Source organism: Micromys minutus (assembly GCF_963924665.1).
Source record: "Micromys minutus genome assembly, chromosome: 3".
In the NCBI taxonomy this organism is placed as follows: Eukaryota; Metazoa; Chordata; class Mammalia; order Rodentia; family Muridae; genus Micromys; species Micromys minutus.
In genome coordinates, this window is record NC_137972.1 from 16,270,255 (window position 1) to 16,288,021 (window position 17,767).

A 17,767-nucleotide genomic window follows, 5' to 3' on the forward strand; every position below is an offset into this window, starting at 1 on the left:
TGATGATGGAGATTCTTGAGAATCTCATTAATAACATAGTGAAAGAAGTACTGGAAAGCCACGAGAACATACACATACAAATTAAAGCCTTTAAAGAGCAAATATAGAAATTACTTAAAGAGCTAAATGAAAACATAAACCAACAGGTGAAGGAAATGAAAACAGAAATAGAAACATTGAAGAAATCACAAAAGCAAACAACCCTGAAGTTGGAAAGCCTACGAAAGATATCGGGAGTCATAGATACAAGCATCAACAACAGAATACAAGAGATGGAAGACAAAAATCCCAGGAATAGAAAATACCATAGAAATCATTAACACAACAGTCAGAGAAAATACTAAAATCAAAAAGACTCTAATCCAAACCATCCAGGAAATCCAGGACACCATGAGATGACCAAACCTAAGGATAATAGGTGTAGAAGAGAGTGAAGACTCCCAACTAAAAGGCCCATAAATACTTTCACCAAAATTATAGAAGAAAACTTTCCTAACCTAAAGAAAGAGATGACCACAAACATACAAGAAGCCTACAGAAGCTCAAATAGATTGGAGCAGAAAAGAATTCTTCCTGACACATAACAGTCAAAACAACAAATGTTCAAAACAAAGAATACTAAAAGCAATAAAGGGAAATGGACAGGTAACATATAAAGGCAGACCAATCAAAATTACACCAGTCTTTTCATCAGAGTCAATGAACGCTAGAAGATCCTGCACTGACGTCATACAGAACCTAAGAGAACACAAATGCCAGCTGAGGTTACTATATACCTCAAAACTCTCAATTATCATAGATGGAGAAACAGAGAGATTCTGGGACAAAAACAAATTTATACTATATTGGTTCACAAATCCAGCACTACAAAGAATAATCATGGAAAACTCCATCACAAAAAGGGAAACTTTACCTAGGAAGATCAAGAAACTAATTTTCTTGCAATAAACACCAAAGAAGAAAAGCACACAAACATAATTCTACCTTGGACAACACAAATTGCAGGAAACAACAGTCACTATTCCTTAATATTTCTTAAACATCAATGGACTCAGTTCCCTAATAAAAATACATAGATTATTAAACTGGATATGTAAACAGGAACCAGGATTGTGTTGCATACATGAAACTCATCACAGAAACAAAGACAGAGTAAAAGGCTAGGAAAAACTTTCCAAGGAAATGGTCCCAAAAAAAAAAAAAAAAAAAAAAAAAAAAAAAAAAAAAAAAAAAAAAAAAGCTGAAAAGCTGTAGTAGCTATTCTAATATTGAATAAAATAGATTTCTGACCATTTCTCTAACCTCTCACCTGAGATTGAACTTAGCCATTCTGCCTAGTGTGAGGTGGAATCTTAGGGCTGTCTTGATTTGCATTTTCCTCATTAGTAGGAATGTTGAGAATTTCTTTAGGCTCTTCTCAACCATTTGATATTTCTCTGTTGAAAATTCTTTGTTTTGCTCCGTACCCCATTTATATATGATTATTTGATTCTCTGGAGTCTAACTTCTACAGTTCTCTGTATATTTTGGATATTAGCCCTCTATCAAGTGTTGGATTGGTAAAGATCTTTTTCCAATCTGTAGGCTGCCATTTAGTCTTATTGACAGTGTTCTTTTCCTTACAAAACCATTACAATTTTTTGAGGTAATATTTATTGATGCTTGATCTTAGAGCATAAGCCATGAGTGTTCTGCAGGAAAAAAAATGCCCCTGTGCCTATGTGTTCAAGTCTCGTCCCCATTTTTTCTTCTATTAGTTTTGGTGTATTTTTTTTTGTTCTTTTGCTTTGTTTTGTTTTGTTTTTGTGGCAGTCTTTGATCAATTTGGACTAGAACTTTGTACAAGAAGATAACAATTGATCAATTTCTACTCTAATACATGCTGACTGCCAGTTGAACCAGCACCATTTGTTGAAATGCTGTCTTTTATCTATTGGATGTTTTTAGACCTTTTGTCAAACATCAAGTGGCAATAGATGTGTGGGTTCATTCAATTCTGTTCCATTGATCTACCTGCCTGTCTCTGTACCAATACCATAAAGTTTTTAATCACAATTGCTCTTTAATACAGCTTGTGGCCAAGGATGGTGATTCCCCCAGAAATTTTTGTAGTGTTAAAACTAGTTTTCACTATCCTGGGTTTTTTGTTATTCCAAATGAATGTGAAAATTACTCTTTCTAGCTCTATGAAGAATTGAGTTGGAATTTTGATGGGATTTCATTGAATCTGTAATTTGCTTTCAGCAAGATGGCCATTTTTACTATATTAATCCTGTCAATCCATGAGAATGAAAAACCTTTCCATCCACTGAGATCTTTGATTTCCTTTGTCAGAGACTTGAAGATTTGTCATACAGATCTTTCATTTCCTTGGTTAAGGTCACACCAAATCATTTTATATTATTTCTAACTATTGAGAAGTTTGTCGTTTCTCTAATTTCTTTCTCAGCCTCTTTGTCCTTTGAATATGGGAAGGCTAATGATTTCTTTAAGTTAATTTTCTATCCAGCCACTTTGCTGAAGTTATTTATCAGGTTAAGGAATTCTCAGGTAGAATTTCGGGAATTAAGAATACTATTCTATATAAACTGACAACCACTCTGGAAATCAGTTTGGCGGTTCCTTTCCAATTTGTATCTTTTTTACTTCTTGTCTTTATCTAATTGCTCTAGTTTTTAATTCTAATACTATATGTAATGGGTAGGTGTAGAGTGGGCAGCCTTGTTTAGTCCCTAATTTTCACTGGATTTCTTCAAGTTTCTTTCCATTTAGTTTGATGTTGGCTACTGGTTTGTTTTATATTGCTTTTACTATGTTTAGGTATGGGCCCTGAATTCCTGATCCTTCCAAGACTCTTAACATAAAAGGGTGTTGAATTTTGTCAAGTGCTGTTTCAGCACCTAATAAGATGATTAGATGGGCCTGTCTGTTTGTTTGTTTGTTTGAGTTTCTTTGTGTAGTGGATTAGGTTGATGAGTTAGGTTTGAAGAGATTTAATCACCTCTTCTATTTCTTTAGCGTTTATGGGACTGTTTGAATAGTTTATCTGATCCTGATTTAAATTTTGTACTTATAATCTATCTAGAAAATTGTCCATTTTCTTTAGATTTTCCAGTTTTGTTGAGTATAGGTTTTTGAAGTAGGTTATAATATTTTTTTGAATTGTCTCAGTTTTTCTTTTTATTTCTATTTTTTCACTTCTGATTTAGTTAACTTGCTGTCTTTCTACACCCTCTGATTATTTTGGCTAATGGTTATCTATCTTGTTGATTTTCTTAAAGAACCAGATTCTGGTTTTGTTGATTTTTTTTTTTGTATCAGCTTTATTTTTCCACCTGATTGATTTCAACTCTGAGTTTGATTGTTTCCCAGTGTCTACTCCTCTTGGGTGTATTTGCTTCTTTTTGTTATAGAGCTTTTTAGGTGTGATGTCAAACTGCTAGTATATTCTCTCTCCCATTTCTTTTTGAACTATAACTTTTCCTCTTAATACTACTTTAATTGTGTCTTTTAAGTTTGGATATGTCTTAAAAATAATTTTGACTTTAATTTTCCAGACTGCCAAACGTAATTGACATTGCAGATTTAGCTTCTTCTCTTTCTTTTAAATATCCATAAAATATTATTTGAATGACTCCATTAAATTCTATTTCGTGGATATATCACAATTTGTTTGACTATCTACCTATTCTAAGACATTTAGGTCATTTCCAATTTTTATAAATATCTATCTAATGCTCTTTAACCTTTGTATCTATCAAACTTCTGTAAATGTACTCACAAAAATTACGAATTCTGAGATAAATCCTGAGGAGGCTAAGTCAGTTAATGAAGTGCCTGCCACAAAAGCAAGAGGATCTGCATTTGTACCTCTTTTACTTACATAAAAAGCCAAACTGACTAGTTCATGCCTATAACCACAGCATTGGAAAAGCAGAGGCAAGCTGCATCTCCCTGGTTAGTAAACCAATAAACACTTAGTTTGGGATGTAGTGATATAAATTGACTCAACAAGTAAAGTGAAGAAGAATTGAGGAGCGATCTGACATCAACTTCTGTCTACCACAAACATATCCCCAGAATGTACCAGGGAACACACCTACATGTACACATACACATACAGCAAACAAACATATACCACATACATGCAAAATAAATACAATTTAAAAATGTTTTTATTTATTTAAGATGGGTGGGTGTGCATTGTATTTGTGTGGTACATGCATATATGTGCACACATGCATGTGTGTGTGCACATGTATGCATATTTGTTTGTGTGTTTGTGTGTGTGTGATGTGTGTGGGGGGCCATATACTTTTTTCTGATCATTTTATTTATATACATTTTAAATTTTGTTTCCCTTCCCAGTTTTCCCTCTGAAACCCTCCTATAGCATCCCGCTCACTCCTGCCTCTATGAGGGTACTTCCCCACCCACATCCACAACTCACTACTCAAGCATCTCCCTACAATGGGGCATCAAACCTCAACAGGACAAAGGGCATACCTTCCCATTGGTGCCAGATCAGGCAATCCTCTGCTACATATGAAGCTGGAGCTATGGGTCTCTCTGTGTATACTCTTTGGTTGGTGGTTTGTTCTATGGGCTCTCTGGGTCAGTTAGTATTGCTGTTTTTCCTATGGTGTTGCATTCCTTTCCTTCGCTTCTTCATTCCTTCCTCTAACTCTTCCCTAGGAGTTCCTGTGCTCCGTCCAGTGGTTGGATGGGAACATTCATATCTGTATTGGTCAGGAGCTCGCACAGGCTCTCAGGTTACAACCATATTAGCCTTCTGTGAGCTAGTGCTTCCTAGCATCAGCAAAGTTTCTGGGTTGGTGTCTGCAAATGGGATGGATCCCTAGATGGAGCAGTCTCTAGATAGCCTTTCCCTAAGTCTCTGCTCCACTTTTTGTTCCTAAGCTTTCCTTAAACAGGAACAATTCTGGGTGTAAATTTTTGAGATGGGTGAGTGACCTCATCTCTCAACTGAAGGCTGTACCTATCCAGTGGATATGGTCTCCACAGGTTCTGTCTCCCCTTTGTTGGGTATTTCACATTATGCCATCCCCATCCTAAAGCACCTAAAGAGACCACCCAAAAAATGTTCAATGACCTAAGTCATCAGGAAAATGCAAATGAAAACAACCCTGAGAATCCACCTCACACTAGTCAGATTGGCCAAGATCAAAAACTCAGGTGACAGCAGATACTGGTGAGGATGTAGAGAAAGAGGAACACTCCTTTATTGCTGATTGGATTGCAAGCTCATTCAAGTGTAGTTGGAACGATGGGTTCACTCTGGGAATCAGTCTGGCAGTTACTTGGAAAATTAGAAATAGTTTTATCTAGACCAGTCTTGGACATATACCCAAAAGATTCTCAAATATGTAACAATTTCACATGTCCCATTTTGTTCATGGCAGCCTTGTTTATAATAGCCAGAAGTTAGAAACAACCCAGATGGCCATACTTTGTGGGGTGGGGTGGCATTATAGATTTGAACACAGATCTACATGCTTCTACAACAAGTCCTTTTCCATGCTGAACAGTCTCCCCAGCCCATTCACATTTACTTCTATTTAAGAAGACCACTCAATTTGCAGAATTTAAATGTATATGGGTAATGTTCTTATCCCTGCACTAGGTGTCCTGCCTCAATTCAGGAGGCTACATCTGGTTCCATATCACCACTGTTAAGAGTCTTTGCTAAAGCCACTTCCATAGACTCCTGGGAGATTCCCCCATCCCAGGTTCCTGGCACATCTTAGAGACGTCACCTACTATTCACACCAGCCAGCAGTAGATTCCCATTCATTCTCCTGGCCTCTGGCCCTCTCTCCTGTATATCTTCAAACTGGATCCTGGACACCTCCCATTTTCATCTCCATTTCCTTTCCCACACAGTTCCCTGTCATCCAAACATCTCCTATGATAATTTTATTCTCCCTTCTAATTGAGATTCAAGTACCCTCACTTGGGCCTTCCTTCTGGTTTAGCTTCCTTTGGTCAGTGGAGTGTAGTATTGTATCCTGTACGTTATGACTAATATCTACTTATAAGGGAGTACATACCATGCATGTCCATTTGTGTCTAGGTTACCTCACTCAAAATGACATTTTCTAGTTAAATCTAATTGAACATTCTGGCAAATATCTGAATATTATATAAAATCCTATGCAGATGAAACACAATTATTCCTTTTATAAATCTTATATTCAGATTAATCCACACAGAAAATTCTATGATGCTCACCTTGGCTACTTTTACTATGTTAACATTAAAGATACCAATATCAATAAAATATTTCAGGGCATCTAATCAAAGTCTTCATGAACATTTCCTTGACTCTGGTAAATTCTCAGTCTGAGAAGACATAAAATTAATCTTATGCAACTTTTTTTATTTCTGTGATGTCCAAACCCATTATACACTTGGTCTAAAATTTCTCATTGTCTTTAAAACATTTATAAAATATATATATATGGTGTGTGTCATAATAGATGGAAGTTTTGCTTTATCTACAGAATTATTGGACATCTACTTTTGAGGTTAAATTAACAGAGCTATATATAATATAACTGGGGCCTTAGAACCACTGCTAGTATACAGCTATACTTAGTGCACATGTTTGTGCTACTTAACACAAACTTGACATGCATATATGCAGTTTCACAATTACTACAACCAGGGAGAAACTCAAATAATGCACAAAAGAATTCAAACCCTTCTATCTATGAATTTTTTTAGAGTGTGCCTTCAACGATGCCATTCAAATCACAATTTGCACCTTATAGAATTGACATTGACAATCTTCTTCATACCTTATCCTCTTAGACTAAAATCCCAAAGAGAAAGAAGATATGCAGGACATATAGTGTAAAAGGTACAAGATGCAGAACACCCAGTTGGAGCACAAATGTACCATTCATTTGTTTTTTCTTATTGTAGAAGCTGCCTTGCTTCCTTCAGCCAAGACTGGAAAGCTCCAGAGCCTCTTGCAAATGCTTTTTGTCTTGCTCACAGAAAAGGGATGGCCCTGAGCTCAACACAGAGCCCAGATGACAGTATGAGAACATGGAGGTACTATCTATGGAGGAGGAGAGAATGAAGGGTAACAAAGAGATAAAAGACTATTTTGTGAGTTGAATCCATGGAGGTAGGATCAGTTATGTCCTTACTGCACATACAGACCTTATTATAGACACATTTAAAACAACATAAAACGCCAAGTATGAGGATGCAATCCTTTAATCCCAGCATATTGGAGACAGAGCTAGATGCATTTCTATGAGTTTGAGGCTAGCCTGGTCTACAAAGGAAGATACAAGACAGCCTGGGCTATTGAACATGTAAACCTAATCTGAAAAATAAAGCAAAACAAACAAAAAATTAAAAAATAAATAAATAATGTAAGTTTTTTATTTGTGATCAAATTAACATATCAGGGTGATTGGGAACAGAGTTTGCTAGAAGATCTGCCATGGAAACATTTATCATTATCACAGCAGACAATGAGTATGATGAATAGCTTTGGGGAGCTATGGACTCAAAGGAGATGAACTTGCAATACAGATACTGGGTTTCACTTAAAAATTGTATTCTTTCTTCAAACATGGAAATATTATGGTCTAACTAAAACAGTTCTTCCAATAAGATCAGCATTTCATTCACTGCAAGGCATATACATGACATTAAATAAATTGTGATCAATGTCTATAAGACTTTCTAAAATATTCAACTCCTTACCAAAACAAAAGTTATGTTCTATAGTCACCTTTGTGAAAGATAATAAAATGAAATATTGAAATTTCTATGTGGAGAAATGTGTATGGCATACAGCTCTAACCCCACTCTGTTCCTGTTATAAGTAGTTATAACAGGAACATATGGGTCAAGGGCAGTCTAAGCTATGTAATGAAGCTAAAACATGCAAGAATAGCTTAATGTATTACCTCAAAAACTGTGAAATGTACTAAAATCATTAATAAATAAATAAATAAATAAGCAGAAAGTATTCAGGGCTACAAGAGGCAATGTACTTTGTCATTTTTTTTTAAATTTTCACACTTAGGTGACACTTAGATATAACACAGTAAAGGCCTTACATATGTCTGCTATTTCAGAACAATAGTAGAAACTACATAATAACCTCACTTACGTATAGTATACCAAGAATTAACCTTTTTATGCAGAGTAGCTTTGACATGTGAAGAGAGGTACATGACCATTAGGCATCATCCTGTATTTGATGTCTTATAGGACATCAACAAAGTCTCATTACTCAGTTGCACATAAGGCCCAATCTATACTTCACCAACCCTCTTTCTAGCTCCCATCATTTATTTCTTGGTGTTTTTGGCTCTTCTTAATATCATACATTTGATGAAGTAGATGAATGTTAGCTACTATACATAAAGAAGTCAGTCTGTTCTTGAGGCAGGAAACATGAGCCAGTCCACCAAATACAGTGAGAGGCAGACTTACATTTGATGGCAATAGGGGCTTCTGCTTTCCACAAAGAGGAGATGCTGTAAAAAGAGACCCATGGAGTAAACGTATAGTACAGGCCCTGAATTGCTGATAGAAAAGCAGGCTTGGCTTTCTCATTCCCTGATGTTGTTCTTTACCAATTCGTGGTCACTAGTGTAAAAATATTGGTCTGTCTTTCTTCTTTTCATTTTCCATTCTCCAGTGTTTTCAACCCATAAATGTGTGGCCTGTGTATTCAGAGAAAAATGTTTGTCTCATCTCTATGTATCTCTCTTCTCCCCTGGGTTTCCTCTGTATAGGTATGGCACCATCATCCTCCAAGTCTCACATTTAAGTACCAGACTCCAAAGCACTGAGATAAACACACAGACTGTAAATAAATAGTTACCAACTACCACTGGCTAAACAAGTGCTACAAATATTTTTATTGTTATCTTTTTCTGTTTTTTATAAACATGTTAAGTATAAACTAGGATATTCAAAATTCTAAGGTTCACATGATGGTACATATCTCTGAAGATAACACATCAAATATATTTCATATCATTATCATCTAAAGTAAGAGAGGCGCAGAATAAGGGGTCAGGTGGGTAGAGAGGCAGCTCATTGAAGAACAGATTGCACTTTATGGTCAAAGGAAGAAAATAAAAGGAGAGTCTTTTTCCAGTGTGCACACATTTTCTGACCTTAGTGCTCAAAAATGTATCGAAATAAAGTCAGAGCCCAAACCATAGATAGGCTCAGGCACCACTTTTTGAGCACTCTGATGATGAGAACATTAAAAATAAGTCATTTGTCGTAAGGACCACCACAAAGAAATGATCAGCAGTAACCTCCCACTCCTCCTCATGACAAACAAGAACCACCTCAAAAAGAGGCCAGCAACATAAACAATACACTATTCCTAGTAGCAAACAAAAGCACACAAATCTAAATACAGATGCTGCAAGGGACAAACTAAGCTCTCCAAATTATTTCACTTTGAGGAAAACAAATCATTAATTTTTCAATTTCCCTTTCCCCAGTGATTTCCTATTGAAATGGCTCTCCTCTGAAGTATAGTAGTAAGCTGCTTTGGTTTTCTGACTCATTATTTCATCTTACTGAAATCTGAATCCATGCCTGTACATAACTACTCATGCACATTCCTGCCACGCCTGAACTACTCAGATATAGTCTCCTGGTTCAATCATATGGCAATTTACTTCTACTCAGCATTGACTAAGCCTGTCAGCACTTACTTGTATAAAATTATAGCACAGCCGTTTGCAACTGTGCCCGGAGCTGGCCCTGTGCAACAGCTTTCTGTACCCAGATCCTTCTGGGAAAGAGCTGGTCTCCCAGGAGTGCTGGCATACCTGAGAGCACTGGTGGGACCACCACTTCTTCTCCCAGGGCCTTTTCAGAGATTGCAGGACACAAAACTCCAGGATCAGTCTGTGACAGAATTTTTCAGGTTTCTGCCTGTGCCTGGAACTAACCCTGTGCCACAGTTCTCTTTATACTGATCTCTCTGGGAGAGAGCTGGTCTCCCAGAAATGCTGAAACACCTGAGAGCACAGGTGAGACCACCATTTCTGTTCACATTCTTGGCCAAAAAGGAACCCACCCAGAGCACTCAGGACACACAAATCGAGTGGCAGTATGGGACAGGAATCTACTGGTTTCTGCCTGTGCTCTGGGCTGATGCTGTACCACAGGTCTTTGGATCCAGACAACACTGGGGGAGAGCTGATCTCCCAGTAGTGCTGACATGCAGGCTTAGAGGAGGGTCAATCCACTGTCAGATACAGCAAGACTAGCTACCACCAGAGAAAAAGAGATGAAAAGAGGCAAGGGAAAGAACCTAAGTATCATGAACCAAGGCTACCTGGCATCATAAGAACCCAGTTTTCTCACTACAGCAAGACTAGGATAGACCAAAACACTGGAAAAGTGAGATTCTGATTTAAAAACACAACTTGTAATGATGTTAGAGGACTTTAAGAGGGACATAAGTATCTCCCTTAAAGAAATACAGGACAGCACATGTAAACAAGAAGAAGCCCTTTGAGGGAAAACATGAAAATTAAGCAAAATGATGAAGGAATTTAAGAAAAACATCCAGGATCTGAAAATGGAAATAGAATCAATAAATAAATCACAATTTGAGATAACCCTGGAGATAGGGAACCTAGGAAAGAAATCAGGAATTATACACACAAGCATCACTAACAGACTACAAGGGATAGAAGAAAGAATCTCAGGGGCAGAAGATATCATAGAAAACATTGACACAACAGTCAAAGAAAATGCAAAATGCAAAAAGCTTCTAACCCAAAATATCCAGGAAATATAGGACACAATGAGAAAATCAAAAATAAAAATAATAGGTACAGAAGAGAGTCAAGATTTCCAAATTAATGGACCAATAAATATCTTCAACAATATAGAAAAAAATATTCTAGCCTAAAGTAAGAGATACCCATAAACATACAAGAAGCCTACAGAATTCCAAATAGATTGAACCAGAAAAGAAAATTCTCCCATCACATAATAGTCAAAACACTAAATGCACAAAGAAAAGGGGAATATTAAAAGCAGTAAGGAAAAAAGGCCAAGTAACATATAAAATCAGACATGTCAGAATCAAAGCAAACTTCTTAAGAGAGAAGGTGAAAGCTAAAAATTCTAGGCAAATGTCATACACACCCTAAGAGAACACAAATACCAGCATAGGCTACTATATCCTGCAAAACTCTCATTTAACATATATGGAGAAACCAAGATACTCTAGAACAAAACCAAAATTACACAATCTTTATGGAAATCCAGACCTATAAAGAATAATAGACTGAAAACTCAAAGAGGAAACTATACAGAAAGCAAGGAAGTAATCTTCTTTCAACTAACCCAAAAAAAGACAGCCACACAAACATAATTCCATGTTTAACAACAAAAAATAAGCCTACAAGAAACCAGAATCATTGGTCCCTAATATCTCTCAACATCCATGTATACAATTCCCTGATTTAAAAAAAAAAAAAAGGCATAGACTCAAAGGCTGGATACAGCTGAGCTTGCTTGTAGCTAACTTCAGACTGAACAGGGGGACCCCAATAAAAGAGCTAGAGAAAGGACTGATGGAGTTGAAAGGGTTTGCAACCCCATGGTAAGAACAACATTATTAACCTGCCAAACCCTCCAGAACTCCCATGGACTAAAACACCAACCTTTGAGGACACATGGCTCCATATTTAGCAGAGGATAGCATTGTCTGGCATCAGTTGGAGAAGAGGCCTTTGGACCAGTGAAGTCACGTTTTCCCAGTGTAGGGGAATACCAAGGCACTGAGGTAGAGAGGGTGACTGGGAGAGGAAGCGCCTTCATGGAAACAAGTGAAAGAGGAGGGGGGATGAGAGTGGAGGGAAAGGGGATAATATTTGAAATGTAAATACAGAGAATATCCAATAAATTTAAATTTTAAATTTTAAATTATAGAATCCTAAAAAAAAAAAAGAAAGAAAGAAGAGAAGGAAGAAAACATAATATATAAGGGCAAGTGTAGATTATCTTGAAGCTGTTTGTATTTTAATGTTAATTCAACTTCCCCAAGAAGAGCTGCCTAGTCACCTGACTCCAACTGAACCTTCCCATTTAAATTAGTAAAATAAAGGAAAGCCCATGACTGGGCAGAGTGAAGGAGGTGGAGAGAAGAAAGGTCTAAGAGATCAGAAGATGAGAGGTCAGAGGATGGAGGTTAGAGATTGTGGCAAAATGAAGTTTCCCAAAGAACAGCTAGACCCAGGTGGGATTGATTGGTGTTAAAAAAGCTATGAGCATTAAGAATTTTATAAGTCTAATATCTCATATAGATTGTATCTGTCTATTTGACACAATCTTGTTGTGTAAAGGGTTTGTAGATTGAGAATTGAATATATAAACCTAAAAAGCAATCGGGCTATAGAATTGTGTTTGTGTTGAGTTTTAGGATAAATGAACACCCAGGATGGCGGTAAAAGGCAGGTGGAGGAAAACCGCCAAGGGAAGAGAGTTGCATGGTCAAGGTTGGACTGTCCGGGCTCTGGTTGAGCAGTGGAGGTGCACACGGTCCGGGCTCTGGTTGAGCAGTGGAGGTGCACACGGTTCCGTATCAGGGTCAGGCCTGAGGAGTGAGACCTCAGGGCTGATAGAGAGATAAACTTTATTTTTTTTTTAATATTTACTGCAACAGGCAAGTTTATGCTTAGATAATGGGGCACTAATGTGGATATTCAGCATTAGCCAGCACAAAATAGCTAACATTAAATCAGCACAGAATAGATGATATCGATTGTGTGGCAAAACCCAAAAGAATAGTTATCTGTTATACATTTCTTTTTAGCTGAGTGCCACTTTTGTATGATTCTGGGTCAATATGGCTGCAACACCTGAGATCCTCATCTTCACCTCCTCTTTGCCCTGTTACCCTTATGTGTGTGTCTATAGTGCTTTTGGGCCTTTCTCCATGCAGACTGTATGCTGCCCATTTATGTGGGGTTCCTGAGTACCAGAACATGCTTGGGTTACTACTGGGAGACACCTTCCCTAAAACCTTCATTCAGAATGAACAAAGTATGACCATTTAGACTGACATTCCTCCTACTGTCATCAACTTCCCAGTCTCTCTGACCTTTCTCCTTCCCTGCAGTCAGACCATGGACCTCACAACCTGATACTTCTTCAAATGCAAAATACTCTCACATCCACAAATAAAACACACAAAACAAAAAAAATGTTCATTTCCCTATTAACAAATGGCAAGAAGACATTCCATCTGCAGCATCCTGTAGACAAGCTACAACAGGAAAAGCAATGGAGGTAACTCCATGAAGCCGTTTCAGACACTACCACAAATTATTTTTGAAATATATTTAAGTCCTTAAAGAAAGAAGGTAAAGCCACTACTTTATTGAGCAGCAATAGATTGGCATCTTAAACAGCTGCAGCAGAAACCATTTTAAAGATCTTCAAAGATGCTGGGTGCAGTGGAAGGCTTTCTTCTTTCAGTTGCAAGTAGTGAGGCTTTGCTGGGCATTGTAGGGAACACATTCATTGCACTTGTGAACTGCATGGACTGTACCTGGAACAAGAAGCTCTCTCACATTGGCTTCATTCTCACTGGCTTGGCAATTTCCAGAATCTGTCTTGTGTGGATCTTAATTACAGAGGCATACTTAAAAGTATTCTCGCCACAGTTTCTATCTCCTATCAATGTAATTGAACTCATCAGTTATCTATGGATAATTATCATTCAATTGAATGTTTGGTTTGCCACCAGCCTCAGTATCTTTTATTTCCTAAAGATAGCAAATTTTTCTCATTACACATTTCTCTGGCTTAAAAGAAGAATTAATATAGTTTTTCTATTCCTGATAGGGTGCTTGCTTATGTCATGGCTATTTTCCATCTTAGTAGCTGTGAAGATGGTTAAAGATAATAAAATACTGTATATGAACACATCTTGTCAGATCCACAAGAAGAAAAGTGAGTTAATCATTAACTATGTTTTCACCAATGGGGGAGTATTTTTATTTTTTATGATAATGTTAATTGTATGTTTTCTCTTAATCATTTCTCTTTGGAGACACAGTAGGCGGATGCAATCAAATGAATCAAGATTCAGAGATCTCAACACAGAAGTTCACGTGAAAACAATAAAAGTTATATTATCTTTTCTTACCCTTTTTATATTGCATTTCATAGGTATCACCATCAATGTAATTTGTCTGTTTATCCCAGAAAACAACCTGTTATTCATGTTTGGTTTGACAACTGCATTCATCTATCCCTGCTGCCACTCAGTTATCCTAATTCTAGCAAACAGTCGGCTGAAGCAATGCTCTGTGAAGTTACTTCAGAGATTAAAGTTTTCTGAGAAAGGAAAAGAACTCGGAGGTACATTGCAGTCCTGAAGACAAACAATCTGAAATAGTCAGTGGAAAAAATTCCTGAAGATCTTTTCAGTTGCACTATGTTCTTTTATTAATTTGGCATCATTATCAAACACTTGGAATTTTCTGAACTCCTATTCAGAGTCTTCTGCTTCTCAAGGAATCACATTGCCCTGTGAGATTTTAATTCCATGTACAGTTCCATTTGTTCTGTCTCCTGACTCTTTAACCTGTTCTTGTACATTTGCCAAAGGAAAAACATCAAACATAAGCCAGCCCACGTAAAGAAAAATTTCAAAGTGTGCCAAACACCTAAAAACACTTCATTGTGATTCTCTTGGATTTCCTGTTTCACAGACACCCTTTCCCCAGAAGACTGAAAGAAAAAGAAAACAAGACAAAATATTACAATAAATATTGACATTTGGAACATGAGACTTTTTACTTCTTACAAAATTGGCTTTATTTTTTTCATTAAACCCAAAGTTCTTGTTGCATTAAGTATTTCATATGGTATCATGCTCATATTTATGGATTTATCTTTAATAGCTAGAAAAACATTAATAGGAAAAAATAGATCATAAGAATGATTAAATGGTTATTCAAACTGATCAATGCCAGTGACACCAAATCAGACAGGGGGAGTTCACCTCAAATAAACAGCTTGTTGCCATTTTCTTGCTTACTCACTATAATTTTATAAGACCTTACTGATGGAAAGAGGACAATCTTAGGACACAGGACACTGAGGATGAAACTTATACTGACCTGCATAGGTTTGTTTATATATATATATATACATGTATATATGTATATAGTTGATAACATTATAAAATTAAGCCACTAACTATGTAAATCTGCGTGGAATATAGCTAGTTGAGTGAAAAGACAGCTGACAGAGTGAAAAAAATCTTCATTTTCTAATGATATATTCAATACAGAATTAATATTTATTATAATAACAAGTTCAAAATATTAAATATCAACAAACCCTATATATATATATATATATACATATGTGTGTGTTAATGGGATTAGCAAATAGTTCTCAAAAAGACACAATAAAATAAAAAAAAATTTTTATTGTATAGATATTAACTTTAAATACATATACAAAGCTATACATAATATTTTATATTATGCACCCACGTAGTCAAAATAAGATTAATATCTTATCTTAACAAGTTCGAAATTTTAAATTCTGCCAAGCTAATTTTGGCAATTAGATTTTACATGGGTAAAATGTATGTGTAAATATATTTACGCACACACACACACACACACACACATACACACACACACACACACACATGCACAAAACATAAAGTTCCATAGAAAATTGTAAAGAAAAGGCAAAGGAAAGGGAAATGGAAGATCTCTGTAGTATAAGCATGAAACAGTTAAAATCATAATATGCTTGATTTTTAAAATCTTTATGAAATCTGTCAGTAAGTACACTTATTCACAAATAAAACTTTTTGGTTATGTTGAAACTTACCAGACCTAAAAAAGAGATTACATGTTAATTAAACACTAAATCAATATTCTAGAGTACAGTGCTTATATTATTCTGTATCTAATTAGGTTTATCTCCTTTTAGTTTTACAGTTAAGGAATTTTTTTCTTCAGAATAGAGCTGTGGTTTAGCTAGCTGATCTTTAGCTCACAGGCTAAAGTGGTGGAGTATTTCACCTCTCAAGGAACTGGTACTATACACCTGTGTTATCTTACACAACTCATGATGATGATTTCATATTTAAAACATAAAATTAAGTGTTATTCCAGATGCTTAATTTATTCCTGTTTATATCTGTCACTTCTATCCAACTACTAGACTTGTTATATGCAAAGCAGTATCAGAGAAGAAATTTTAATACAAAAAAATGGAAATTATCATTTGCTTATAAGAAAATTAAAAGACATTTATTCTGCACCCATTCTGTATACAAATTAAGTCTTAGAGAGCAAGTGAACTGAATCCTGTGAAAACACTTCAGATTCTAACAACATAATTTTGGTATAGTTTAGAGTCCTTTATTTAAGGAAAGAAGAAAAATCTATCAAGCACTCAATATAGAGGACACTGGGCAGCAGATCTACTATAGATGCAACAGATACAACCTTAGGGACCTGCAGAGATGCTGAGTGCAGCGGAAGGCATCCTCCTATCTATTGCAACTGTTGAAGTTGGGCTGGGAGTTTTAGGGAACACATTTATTGCACTGGTAAACTGCATGGACTGGGCCAAGAACAAGAAGCTCTCTAAGATTGGCTTCCTCCTCATTGGCTTAGCAATTTCCAGGATTTTTATTGTATGGTTATTAACTTTAGATGCATATGCAAAGCTATTCTATCCACGTAAGTATTTCTCTAACAGTCTGATTAAAATCATCTCTTATATATGGATGACTATGAACCACATGACTGTCTGGTTTGCCACCAGCCTCAGCATCTTCTATTTACTGAAAATAGCAAATTTTTCCCAGTATGTATTTCTCTGGTTGAAGAGGAGAACGGATAAAGTTTTTGTCTTTCTCTTGGTATGTTTGCTAATTTCATGGGTTATCTCCTTCTCATTCCTTGTGACAGTGATGAAGAATGATAAAAGTAATCATAGAAACAGGACCTGGGGGACATATTGGGAGAAACGTATATTCACAATTAACTATGTTTCAATCAATATTGGAGTCATTTCTCTCTTTATGATGACGTTAACTGCATGTTTCTTCTTAATTATTTCACTTTGGAGACACAGCAGGCAAATGCACTCTAATGATTCAGGATTCAGAGACCTCAACACTGAAGCTCATGTGAAAGCCATAAAACTTTTAATTTCATTTATCATCCTTTTCATTTTGTACTTTATAGGTGTTTCAATAGAAATTGTTTGCATGTTTATCCCAGAGAACAAACTGCTATTTATTTTTGGCTTGACAACTGCATCCGTATATCCCTGCTGTCACTCATTTATTCTAATTCTAACAAACAGCCAGCTGAAGCAAGCCTTCCTAAAGGTACTGCAGGGATTGAAATTCTCTGACAAAGGAAAAGATTTCAGGGCCACACGAATCTGGAACTGAAATGGGTAGCCTGGAATAATAATGAGAAAATAATAGAAGGTCTTTTTCATTTTGACAGTGTTCTTAGATTGTTTGGGGATATGTAAGAGGGTAGAGATGTCTTATTGGTGTTTTTGACATGGATATTCAAAGTCCAAGGAACTGGTTCTCACCTTTAACCCTAGCGTAGTATCTCTTCCTTGTGGCTGTCACACTGACAGACTGGACTAGCTGAACTAAGAGTTTTTATCCAGTTCACCTGTCTAAACCAATCTTCTCATAGTAGAAGTGTTCTGATTACAGAAG

At 36.3% G+C, this 17,767-nt stretch overlaps 2 protein-coding genes across 2 annotated transcripts; both read left to right on the forward strand.

Moving 5' to 3' along the window:
- Positions 1-13,484: 13,484 nt before the first annotated feature.
- On the forward strand, positions 13,485-14,423 carry LOC308418393 (taste receptor type 2 member 114-like; the record flags this gene model as incomplete). Its single annotated transcript, XM_080913747.1, has 1 exon — positions 13,485-14,423. The coding sequence occupies one exon, from the start codon at positions 13,485-13,487 to the stop codon at positions 14,421-14,423; it is 939 nt and encodes a 312-aa protein (XP_080769873.1).
- A 2,117-nt stretch (positions 14,424-16,540) lies between these two features.
- LOC308418394 (taste receptor type 2 member 105) lies at positions 16,541-17,482 on the forward strand (the record flags this gene model as incomplete). Its single annotated transcript, XM_080913748.1, has 1 exon — positions 16,541-17,482. One exon carries the CDS (start codon positions 16,541-16,543, stop codon positions 17,480-17,482), a length of 942 nt encoding a protein of 313 aa, XP_080769874.1.
- Positions 17,483-17,767: the final 285 nt, after the last annotated feature.